The sequence below is a fragment of the Conger conger genome, chromosome 11, assembly GCF_963514075.1.
Source record: "Conger conger chromosome 11, fConCon1.1, whole genome shotgun sequence".
NCBI lineage: Eukaryota > Metazoa > Chordata > Actinopteri > Anguilliformes > Congridae > Conger > Conger conger.
Genome location: NC_083770.1, coordinates 15,120,838 through 15,133,992, shown reverse-complemented (window position 1 = coordinate 15,133,992; position 13,155 = coordinate 15,120,838). Strand labels below are relative to the sequence as shown.

Below are 13,155 nucleotides of genomic sequence, written 5' to 3'. Positions count from 1 at the left end.
CAATTTCGCAGAGAACAGTAGCGCAACTGGGATATAAATGCGGGTGTAGACAGGTGTAGACAATTAGTTTAGAGAACAGCAAGGAAATGAAAAACAGGTGCGATAGATTACAAGTTTAACAAGGTAATTAGTAGTCGTTAGTAATAAACCTATCCTGCCGTAGCATTAGTAAATTAGTAAATTACATGCACGAGAAACGTAAGGTAACATGAACACATAATTAGTTTGTTAGTTCTACCCAATCCTGATCTAGCGTTAGTAGTTTTAGTCAATAGACAAATGGAAACAATTAGGGTGTGAATGACAGAAAGACAGAGGGAGAAAAGGCGGAAAGCAAGGTTTGCGGAAAGACATGTAAAAGTGTATGTTTAAACAGTAACCAGTCTACGTAACAATAAACATAAATCAAAACATAACACGAAACTAAGACGATAACCACTCAACATAACAAGGTAAAATAAATCGTAACGAAACATAACTGAACAACATGACGAACCTAGACTAACATAATACATGATAAGACAATTACGAGACTAAGACAAAATGAATAAACATAAAACATGGCAAAACAGACCTGAAACGTGATAAGATTAGGGTAAGTAAATGGTTAGTAAATGATTTCTTAATACATTTACAGATGAAGAACTTCTTGTTTCATCTTCAACATTATAACTGTTTCGCTGCTGGTACTTCAAATCGCGTTTCAGGAAAGAAAGAGACGTTACTCAAAATTTGAGGGTGTAAGACAAGTTTCAGCTCTTTATTCGTGGTTCCAGGTAGTGTATAGGTTCTCCTGAGCTTTCACCAATCTTACACAATCCTTCCTGGGAATGACACAGTTTATATCAGTATCTGAAAGGAAGTGCTTCATCCATTGTGACAAAACACTCCTTTAGATATGATAATGTCCATTGACAGGTTTCCTGGTTAGGCCACAGACAAATGGTTGTCGGCACATAGACCTCAAATCAACGTCAGGAAAGGAAATGTAAATAGAGTGGGTGAAAACAGGGTGATTGTGGGGATATGCATTTGAATAGGAGCAGAACTTGCGTGTCAACTTTTTAACTTAATCTTGAAAACACCGAAATCTAACACAGATCATGTGTAACAGGTGAGAAACTGAAAAGGGTAGACCATGTGTAACACAGTTTAGTACACATTTGTACATGAAGAACAGTTCCCACTTTAGAGTAGGGGCTGCAGAAAGCTTTGTAAATGGTTAGTAAATGATTTCTTAATACATTTACAGATCATGTGTAACAAGTGAGAAACTGAAAAGGGTAGACCATGCATATCAAAGTTGAATACACATTTTTAGGCCAATTCTTTTTTCTTTCTTAAAAACCTTACACGAGCATGCATTTATGTGTCAATTTGTAGATTGAAAACTTAATTTACAAACAGGTTTTGAACCAAACACATGCCAAATCACCTAAGTTAGCCAGGAAATGAGGGAACCACCTAGTCATTGCAATGAGTGTCAGTGTCATGGTTTAATGTCTCATTTGAAAGATGGCCTCCCAAACATCACTGCGCCAGGGCCTATTTGACCAGAGGGAGGAATGCCACCTACTTCCAGCAGAAACTTCTCTAGATGTCTTCCATCCATATTATGAACCAAGCACATACCTGCTGAGCTTCTACCATTTGGCAGGAGCAAGGTGCATCGTGGCTTCCCTGCTGGCCACACCACCATTTTCAAATATGTTCCATAGATCAGCGACAGATTATTTGTGTTGTGAGAGCCTCTCTTACTGTATTGTTGGTTTGGAAAAACTCTGATTGTCTTTGCTGGGATAATATCCTCTACACTCTTCCATACAAACGATATAACTGCATCTGAATATTCATGGATGTCATCTGACGTGTCATTGAACATGTCCCAGTCTACGTCATCGAAACAACCCGGCAACTCAGCATCCGATTGGTCAGACCAGCAGTGGATCTTCTTCCCTGTGGGCGCTGCCTGCTTTAGCCTCTGCTTATAGGTTGGCAGGAATAGTATGGCGGCGTGGTCTGACTTGCCAAACTGTGGACGGAGGAGGGGCTTGTAGGCATTGCGGAAGCAGGAGTAACAGTGGTAACGTGTTGTTGCCTTGTGTGTTCATATGGATATGTTGAAAATATTTTGGAAGTGCTTTTTTCCAGTGACGCCTGGTTAAAATCACCGAGGACGATGGAAGCTGCCTCTGGATGTTTATTGCTGATGCACTCGTGCAGTTCTTTCAGTGCTCGCTCTGTGTCAGTTCGTGGAGGTATATACACAGCTGTTATAGTGATGGACATAATTTCCCTTGGCAACCAGAATGGTCTACAAAGCAGCATCAGATATTCCACATCAGGTGAGCAGAAGAAGTTCAACAAGTGAACACTTGCAGAACTGCACCATGTGTCATTGGTCATGAAACATACGCCTCCTCCTTTATTTTTCCTGGACACCTCACTTGATCTATCCGCTTGGAACACGGAGAAACTGGGAGGAATAAATGCATGGTCTGGTATTGTTGGTGATAGCCAAGTTTCTGTCAAACGGATGATATTGCAGGCTCTTGACTCACATTGGAATAAAATCCTAGCCCTCAGTTCACTCACCTTATTGTACAGCAGGTCTGTCAAGCTGATGGAGTGACTTATGTAATGGTGTGGGACAATGTTAGGTTCCACCATTCTGAAATGGTGCAGGCATGGCTCATTCACAGTTTATAACCCTGTACTTCATACTATTTTTTCCTCAGCCTAATTGAGGAATTCTTCTGAGCGTGGAGGTGGAAGTTGTGTGATCATCACCGTCATAAACATGTAACCATCCTCCAGGCCATGGATGATGCATGCAGTGACATCACACCAGACCAACGTCAGGCCTGGATTTGCCCTGCAACAAGGTTTTTGTAATATCCACTGTGATGTGAATGAGAACTTATGGCCAAATCCACAGGAGAGGCTTGATGGTAACTAACCAATGTTTTTCCACTTTGAAGCAACAAGTTGTTGCAATGATTCAAACAGCCCTATGGTTTAATTCTATTCATAAGAGCTGCTGGTGCTTCTTCCCTCTGGCCCCCACGGACAGAGCGGCCAGGGCCACGGACACGGACATGGACTGAGAATCGGGCTGGGTGGAGATGTGCTTGTACAGACAGAAACAGGGGCGGGGCCAGGGGGGGCCAGGGGTGGCACTGGCCCCCCCTGGAATCTGATTGGCCACCCCTGGTGCCCCCCCTACCAGAACCGGAATATGATAGGCCATTGTATGCAGCAAACAATATATATGGTAAGCCTTGATGGCTGGCCCCCCTCCTCTGGGTCTGTGCCCCAGCCTGGCCCCCCCATTCAAAATGTTCTAGACACACCCCTGGACAGAAAGCAAGTCCAGGTTCTCCTGGAATATCTTCCATTGGCAGAAACACTGACATCGTTACTGCCATGGTGACTGTAATCATGGCCAGGGCGACACCGGACAGTGGACCAAAGCAGCACCTGTGCAGCACACACACAGGATCACCCTCATCCTGGTATCTACCAAAACACACATCAAAAATAATGCATTATTAAACAATCAGTGAAGTCTGTTTTTGTTGCATTTACAATTTGTGCATTGTGAGATGATATTAATTTGAGATTATACAAAAGAAAAAGCAAGATTATACAAAAGGTGGACAAGATCAGTCATCTCTCTCTCTCACACACACACACACACACAAGTATGTCTTCAGGCTTCATTGGTGTGGTGATCATGCCCTTTCCCACAGGAATGTCAGTGCCCATGACCATGACCATGATCATGACTATGACCATGAGGATGAATGGGACTGCCACCATGACCATGACTACGGTCACATTGCAAGATTGACAAAAGCACAGCCAGTGAAACTCACAAACACAGCAGGGTCCTCATCTTCATAGCTATCTTAGACAAATGTTAGTAACTGCAGATACAGTATAATAACCTAAGGACAATAATGAGCATTCAGCTCATATGGGTTTCCCTATGCCTTCGTTTTCATTATTTTAAGTACTTTGAAACAATCTTGTGTTACAATGACTGAAAGTGAAGCCCTTAGTAACAATGATTAATTTGTCACCATTTCCACTGTCAGCCACCAGAGGCCACCTGCTTCCCTCCCTTTCCTCGTGTTTCCCAGTCTCATCTGCATTCATTGTTCATCATTATTAGATATGTAGGTTCTTCTTAGTCTGCACATGTTAAATTCACTTAGATTATTGTCTACATGTGTATATACGTACACAGGACATGTAGTCAATACCTGACCCAGTCCTCTGGGTTCTCCACTTTACTGAGTATGTTTTCCAAGTCTTTCCAAGTGTTTTCAGTGTGTGCCTTTTGAGAATTTATTTGTATTCATTTCTTTTTTGGCTAAAGTCAATTCATGAAGTAATTATTTTGGATTTGTACAACTGTTGCCTCCTGTGAGTCTCTGTGATTGGGTCCATTACACTGAGCCTTATGATATTATTTTCTGTATATGCAGTGCTTGCTAAAAATCTACCGAAGATGTACACCACATATTAAATAAATGTTGGACCTGACCTCCAGTAAAGGACACCATCTCTGTCCCCATGGCTGAATTTATATATGATGTCCAGTTTGATAAGGCATCAGACTTAAATAACAAAAATAACACCACATATTGGATTTGCACAATCTATAGCCAACAAACAGAAATGATGAGTTTGCCCTGGTAAAAATAACATTATTCAGCATTAAACTCTCCATGACAATCCTTCACTTGCCATTACACATACACATATCTGCACAATTAGTATAGCACTCATCTGCCAATACCAGTTTAAATTATGCAGTTGTCAAGGTTTACTCTGTTGGCCTTAAAAACTATGCGATATTGGCTTTGTGCAATATTTTTCTAGCAGTGTTCACAAGGAATAATCAAACAAAAGAATTGGCAGGAATTTCTGCCCTTTCAGTCAAATCTCCCCCATGAGTGTCATCTGGATCAAAGCATACATTTAAAAAACTGCTTGCACTTGCACTTTATCTGTTTTCATTACCAGTATGTCTTTGGTTCTCATAAGTGCTTTTGCAAACAGTGCCTGGCCCCTGAGCTGCTTCTGACCAAAGAAGCCCCGTCTCCAGGCCCCGAGCCACATCTGCCCAAAGAAGTCCTGTCTCCGGGCACCGACCTGCTTCTGCCTGAAGAAAACCCGTCTCCAGGAACCAAACCACTTCTGCCCGAAGAAGCCCCGTCTCCTGCCCCCACACCACCGCTGCTCCTCCGACACCCATCTCAGCCTCCCGTGCTCCCGAGCTTGCCTGAGACCCCAAACTCCCCTGAGACCCGTCACCGTCAGATGGATGATCTGACGGTGACCACAACATCTGTACTGGTCTGCAGATGGATCCTCCAAGGCCTTGAGTGCCTCATCAACTGGGCTTGGATGGACTTCAAGCCAGCCAAGTCCCGGTCCCTGATTGTGAAGAAGGGGAAGGTCACAGCTAAGTTCCGCTTCTCTCTGGGAGGTGTCCAGATTCCATCTGTCGGAGACAAGCCAGTTAAAAGCCTGGGCAAGACCTTCGACTGCATCCTGAGGGACAGCGCAGCACTCCAAGCAGCCTGCAGTGAGTTGGGAACCTGGCTCATGGCAGTGGATAAGTCAGGGCTGCCAGGCAAGTTCAAAGGGTGGATTTACCAGCATGGAATTTTGTCACAACTTCTCTGGCCACTGCTGGTCTACAACGTTCCACTTACCACCGTCAAGGGCTTCACACCACTTACTTCACAGGTGGTTGGGCCTGCCATGAAGCCTCAGTAGCATCACCTTGTACGGGAGGAAGAAAAAGCTACGATTTATTTAGAACCATGTAAAACTTTGATTGAAATAAGACTCACCTGACGCCAGTAAAGGACCCTATCTCTGTCCCCATGGCTGAATTTATATATGATGTCCAGTTTGATAAGGCATCAGACTTTGAACTAAGAGGTTTAAAAAAATAACACCACATATTGGATTTGCACAATTTTTAGCCAACAAACAGAAATGATGAGTTTGCCTTGGTAAAAATAACATTCTTTTCACTGGCATTAGTGAAATTTTACAAATAAAAGTGGAGGCCATCCAAGAACTATGTACATAATATATATCTGAAAAAAAAATGTCATGAAATATACGAAGAGAGCATACATTAAGCCCTATTCAGCATTAAACTCTCCATGACAATCCTCCACTTGCCATTACACATGCATATATCTGCACAATTACTAAAACACTCATCTGCTGAAACCAGTTTAAATTGTGCTTTTGTCATGGTGACTTTAATCAGAAGTAAAACTTTAAACTCTGTTGGCCTTAAAAACTATGCAATGTTGGCTTTGTGCAATCTTTTTTTAGCAGTGTTAACAAGGCATAATCAAACAAAAGAATTGGCAGGAATTTCTGGTTTGGAAATGTTGCCCTTTCAGTCAAATCTCCCTCTCTGGGCCCCGAGCCGCTTTTGCCCAAAGATTACCCAATTATGTAGGGTAATTCTTTCCATGTCTTTTTAGAGGGTGATGGAGCTGGATGCTGCAGAGAACCACCACAAATTCCTCTTTGTGGATGAGGGCGGCTTCAACCTGGCCCAGAGGTCAAAACGTAATTGGCCAGTGGGCATCCATCCAGGAGCCTGGACAACATGGGGCCAACATCATGTGCTGCAGTATCTGAGGTTGGTGTGGTGGGACGCAGACCTCTTATTGGATCCTATAATGCAGCTCTCCTTGTAAATTTACTTGATGAGCTACAGCAGGTCTGTCAAGCTGATGGACTTATGTAATGGTGTGGGACAATGTTATTCTGAAATGGTGCAGGCATGGCTTCAGGCTCATTAACAATTTATAACCCTGTACTTCATGTAACCCCTATAAAAGTACAGCTTTGGGTTTACCGACTATTGTTTGTTGTTTGGTTTCATACTAAATAGTTTTCATATTAATGTCTAATTTTATGAAGAAACTGTGTTTCGAGATAACTGTCGCTGTGCTGTGTAGTAAATGCAGTGGACGTGAGAATTGCATGCTGGGACCAAGACACTCCAGCGTAGCCTGATGCTAACGGGACCATGATGTAGCCACAAGTAGAGTAAATTGCATTTTCATGAAAGAAACACTGCTTTATTTTCATATTTATGAGTCTGCACATGTTCGAAGTTGCGGTGAGAGAGTCCCAGACGGCTGCAACCGGAGGATTTACTTTCTTTTGTTTTATATGACCAAGGACCCCGGTGAGTTACTTGTTAGCATGCTACGCTGCTAGCGGAACATGCTAGCGGGACAGGCTAGCGGACATGTAATGTTTTAATTTTGGTTATTATTAAGTAGTATTGAACCTTTCTTACCATCAAAAACCAATCGGAGTCAATTGTAAAAGTTACAGAGATGTTGTAATAAGTAAGAATATTCTTGTTTTTGTTCTGGAAATGCATTTATTTTCACTTGAGGAACGGTAATTTTTACTGCGGCATTCTGGGTGCCATGTTCAATGTTAAGAGGATAAAAATGTGCTATACGTGGGCTAATATTCATGAATTGTACATGTGTGGGTTTTTCTGATTTTCATGATATAGATAACATGTTAAAGTTCATATTGAGATGCTTAAAAATGCATAAATGTGACTGAGAAAAAACATGATTGAGTAGAGATGCGAGATAAATTGTGTAACATGATTGATTAATACTGTTAAAGTTAATGATGTCTGAGGTTTGAGTATTATAAGTTACACTAGTTAAAAGGGAAAAGAGAGATACGATACTGTACAGTAATTGATAATTTTATTCCTGCTATGGCAGATTGGGTTTTTTTGAGTGCTGGATCTCTGCACTTTGTGGGACAGCGTCGATCCCAACCAGGATTCCTGTCTGAAGCGAGGCAGGGTAGAGAGGATTTGTAACTCTCCATCTTCATCATCTTTCTGAAGATTCACACCTGCAGCAGATAAGATCTAAGGTGCGTGCAGCAAGCATACAAACATACATACACACTTTACCCGGGTAACACACACTGAATAAACTTGGACGGACATGGATGCAAACTTTGGACTGGACTTTAATGAACATTGATATCAGACAGCAATAAGCTGTGAAGGGACACTTTACTCTTGTTTATATTTTTTATTTTTATATTGGGAAATTGAATCGAAATTGTGATTTGCACTGTTTTGTTGATTGGGAAAATAAATATTCCTGTGTTTACCTTTGCCACTAATTTATCCCTCGCTCCTTGAGTTGAACCTGAGAGTACAGTAGTCAATTTAGTGTTGTTCTTACTGGGTTACATTCATACTATTTTTTGAGGAATTCTTTTGAGCGTGGAGGTGGAAGTTGTGTGATCATCGCCCTCACAAACACGCCACCCTCCTCCAGGCCATGGATGATGCATGCAGTGACATCACACCAGACCAATGTCAGGCCTGGATTTGCCCTGCAAGAAGGTTTTTCCCAGATATATGGCAAATGAAAATATCCACTGTGATATGAATGAGAACTTGTGACCAAATCCACAGGAGAGGCTTGATGGTAACAAACCAATGTTTTGTTTTTCAAGTTGTTGCTATGATTAAAACAAACCTATGTTGTAATTGCATTCATGAATAAATTCAGATTTTGTTCAAAGATTCTACTCTCTCCTGTCTATTCCCTTTATTTAGAACCATATTGAAACGTGTCAAGTATGTTTTACAGCAATAGTAAAGCATTGTAAAAACAACTAAACAGTGAAGCTATAGATATATTGTGTGTAGCACAATAATTGTGTGTAAGAAATGTTTCTATAGTATTTCATAAAAAGATTTGTTATTTGAACCACTGACTTTGGGAGTGCAAGAATGCATCAACAATGTGAACGCACAATGCATGTGTTGAACTGGCAGACAGGCTGTGTTAAATGTGCTAACTGTTTTCAGTGTTGTGTCTTTTGAAAAGGTTTTGATTATTGCACACAAATTGGTGAGATTAGCGCCAAAGTGATTGTAATAAAACTGCAAAAAAGCTCTAAAAATAAATTTGGTTGGAATGCCTAAAGTTAGTGTCGGGAACAATACATTGTATACACTGCTTCAGTGTTCTGAGATAGTCACTGTACTCAATGATCAAGGGGGGTTAGGAACAAAGCCCAGCACCATCAGGAAGTCACGGTGATAAATGGGCGTGAAACAGGAGTTTTATGTTTGCTTTGGTGACAATGACCATTTGGTTTACTTCCACATCACATACATAGGTAACAATGTCTGTTTGTCTGCCTGTCACCCAATCAGGGACAGGAACCCCACACTGCCCTGCCCTGCTTTTACCTGGTATGTTTCACACTGAAATCAAGACTATTTTGCGGTATCAATAAATTGTTATTGATCTGAATTTTGGACTACAAGTTTTACTTCACAAAAGACCAAATTCCGACATTAGGATAAAACTATGATTGTTAAGATATCATTATTGTTATTTTGATATTATTATTCATATTTTTTGGTCATTGAAATCAACAATCACATTCAACACTTGAAACAATTCATTAATAATCATTTTATTATTCTGCTGGGTTCACAATTTTCCCCATGAACAGGATACTTCTGGTTTCACGATTAAGCACAAAAACCATGAAAGGATGGTCAAATTTCAAGGATTTGGGGAATTGGACTGAAGTCGGCATCATTTCGATTCCTGTGCCTGCGGCTGCTGTTGCTCCAGCCTCGTCCACGTCCAAGGTAGCCTTTTGCATAACCTATCAAAGCACAGCATAAACACTAGTGAAATGCAGAAAATGAAACAGATGATACATAGCAAATAGCACATAGCCTAAGCTATAGGTGAGTCACATTTGCACGGAGATATTTACCAGTACAAGATATTCTTTGGCATATTTATACCTTTCAATTCACCTAATTAACTGATTTGCTCTTGATTTTCCCTACCTTAGATACAGCCAATTTCCCTCCCTCTGATATTCCAGTGAGGTCTGCAGTATCCCCAAATATGTCAGTGATTCCCATTTCAGAAAGGATTTCCTTGAGTTGATATGAGGTCTTAAGGGACAGTTTTGGAACATACACGTGGTACTTCCTGTGAAGGTAACAACAGTAGTGTAATTAAGCATAGTATAATTCTGTATGATTTTCAACAGTTCAATATCTTCACACTCAATCTGTTTTCATCACCACTAACAGTTATGTTCTTAGGTCTTACATTATAAAATTTGCTGATGCTATACATATTAGGTAAGGAAGTTGACTTATTTTCCATATGAGAAGGTTGTTGGTGTGGTGTAGGTTATTATAAATGCATTATAAATGCACTTTACACTTGATTTAAAATAGCCTACTTCTTCTCCACTGATGTCATCCATTTCTTCAAATGGTTTTTGCAGACCACTTCCTCCAGACCCTGCAATCCTTTCTCTGGAAGGACCAGCATCATTGAGACAGACTCATTATAATGCAGCTGGAGAACATGAGTGGAGATGTCTTCATCATGATAAACATGAAAATACTCCTGTTTGTGCATCATCGGAACAGAAACAGTTGTTTTATCATCAACATGAAAGTCGTGTTCCTTGGTTGCTTTGGGATCAAATGGAATCTCCCATTTACCTGCAGGTAAGAAACGCATCACTTATTTAAATATGCTTACAAGACAGTTGCCAAACTGTCACCCATGTAATGTGAACAAATCAAAAACAAAACAGTGGAATTCTAGACAGGCATCTTGTCCAGATATTGAATGAACCATTTTTTAAAAGTTTTCAACCTGAGGCTCTATGTAGCCTGTGCCTCACCTTTGAAGTATATGTAGTTGATGAGATACATGACTACTTGGGGATCCACATCCTGAACCAGCTCTGATATTTTACCCTTGGTCTTTTCATTGACATACTTATTGATCTGTTCCTTGGCCTCTTCAGGCTTGCTGAAGTCGGTGCTGAAACCCTCTGACTCATAATAGCGTTTCATGCTCTCCAGGAACTCAGGACGTGGCTTGAAGTCTTGTCCAATGAAGAGTGCGTTCCCGAGCGACAGGTCTACGTCTGTTTTCTCGTTGAGGTTGTGATGGATGTGTTGGAAGGCCTGGTTCACTTCCTCTGTGGTGATTTCTGTGCTGTTGAAGCCCAGACCTTCAAAGAGCTGCTGGTGCGTCTTCCCTCTGGCCCCCACGGACAGAGCAGCCAGGGCCACGGACACGCTCAGCGGGGAGAAGAAGACGTTCTTGGATTGAGAATCAGGGTGGGCGGAGATGTGCTTGTACAGACGGAAAGCAAAGTCCAGGTTCTCCTGGAATATCTTCAGGCTTCGAATGGCAGAATTGTTATTGCCATGGTGACTGTGATCATTGTTATGGTGACTGTGATCATTGCCATGGTGACTGTGACCACTGTCATGGTGATCACACTGGACAGTGGACCAAAGCAGCACCAGCGCAGCACACAAACTCAAGAGCACCCTCATCCTGGTATCTATCAAAACATACGTCAGAAAAATGCATCATTAAACAAGCAATAAAGTCAGATTTTGTTGCATTTACAGTTTGCGCCTTGTGAGATTATGCTAATTTGATATTATACAAAGGAAAAAGCAAGATTATACGAAAGGTGGATAAGACCAGTTACTCTTTTTCTCTCTCTCTCTCTCTCTCTCTCTCTCGCTCTCTCTCTCTCTTACACATACACACAGGTATGTCTTCAGGCTTCATTGTTGTGGTGATCATGCCCTTTCCCACAGGAATATCAATGCTCATGACCATGACTATGATCATCACTATGACCATTACATTCATTGTATTTGGCAGATGCTCTTATCCAGAGCCATGAACAGTTGATTAGATTAAGCAGGAGACAAACCTCCCCTGGAGCAATGCAGGGGTAAGGGCCTTGCTCAAGAGCCCAACAGCTGTGCGGATCTTATTGTGGCTTCACCGGCGATCGAACCACCGCCCTTGTCGGTCCCAGTCATGTACCTTAACCACTACGCTACAGGCCGACCAGGAAGATGAATGGGACTGCCACCTTGACCATGACTATGGTCGCATTGCGCAATGGACAAAAGCACAGCCAGTGCAACACACAAACACAGCAGGGTCCTCATCTTCATTGCTATCATAGACAAATTTAACTGCAGAAACAGTATAATAACCTAAATAATGAGCATTCAGCTCATATTGGTTTCCCTATGCCTTCGTTTTCATTATTTTAAGTACTTTGAAACAATCTTCTATTACTATGACTGAAAGTGAAGCCCTTAGTAACAATGATTAATTTGTCACCATTTCCACTGTCGCCCACCAGAGGCCACCTGCGTCCCCCCTGTCTCGTCTGCAATCATTGTTCATCATTATTAGATATGTAGATTTGTTGTTTTTCTTAGTCTGCACATGTTAACTTCACTTAGATTATTGCCTACATGTGTATATACGTACACAGGACATGTAGTCAATATCTGACCCAGTCCTCTGTGTTCTCCACTTTCCTGAGTATGTTTTCCAAGTCTTCCCCTTTTTCTCCTACTTATGTTTGTGCTCTCTGTCTGTTTTTGATTGTTTTCAGTGTGTGTGCCTTTTCAGAATTAATTTGTATTTATTCATTTTATGACTAAAGTCAATTCATAAAGTAATTATTTTGGATTTGTACAACTGTTGCCTCCTGTGAGTCTCTGCGATTGGGTCCATTACACTGAGCCTTATGATATCATTTTCTGAATATGCAGTACTTACTAACAATCAAGCAAAAATGTACGCCACATATTGGGTTTGTGCAATCATTAGCCAATAAACAGAAATTCTGACTTTCGGTCTGTTTTAACACATAATGTAAAACTGATTCAAATAAATTCTGTACTCACCTCACGTCAGTTCAGGACACCGTCTCTGTCCCCATGGCTGAATTTATACATGATGTCCAGTTTGATAAGGCATCAGACTTTGACCTAAGTGCTGTAAAAAAATAACACCACATATTGGGTTAGTGCAATCATTAGCAAATAAACAGAAATTCTGACTTTAGGTCTGTTAATAGAAGCGGCGTGAAACCGTAAACAACACAGAAAATGGTGGCAATTAGCTTAGCCTAGTTTACAGTACATGTAGATTCGACAGCTACCATATAATACTGTCCACAGTAATCTTATGAACAAAATACTCTCAGATTCTGCTTCAACAA

At 41.2% G+C, this 13,155-nt stretch overlaps 1 protein-coding gene across 1 annotated transcript; it reads right to left on the bottom strand.

Annotated features, from left to right (window-relative positions):
• Window positions 1–9,518: 9,518 nt before the first annotated feature.
• On the bottom strand, window positions 9,519–12,929 carry LOC133140780 (alpha-1-antitrypsin-like). Its single transcript, XM_061260981.1, has 5 exons — window positions 12,839–12,929; window positions 10,783–11,457; window positions 10,330–10,597; window positions 9,923–10,070; window positions 9,519–9,732 (listed from the first exon to the last, which is right to left on the bottom strand). The coding sequence occupies exons 2-5, from the start codon at window positions 11,447–11,449 to the stop codon at window positions 9,538–9,540; spliced, it is 1,278 nt and encodes a 425-aa protein (XP_061116965.1). The 5' UTR covers window positions 11,450–11,457; window positions 12,839–12,929; the 3' UTR covers window positions 9,519–9,537.
• Between the last annotated feature and the right edge of the window lie 226 nt (window positions 12,930–13,155).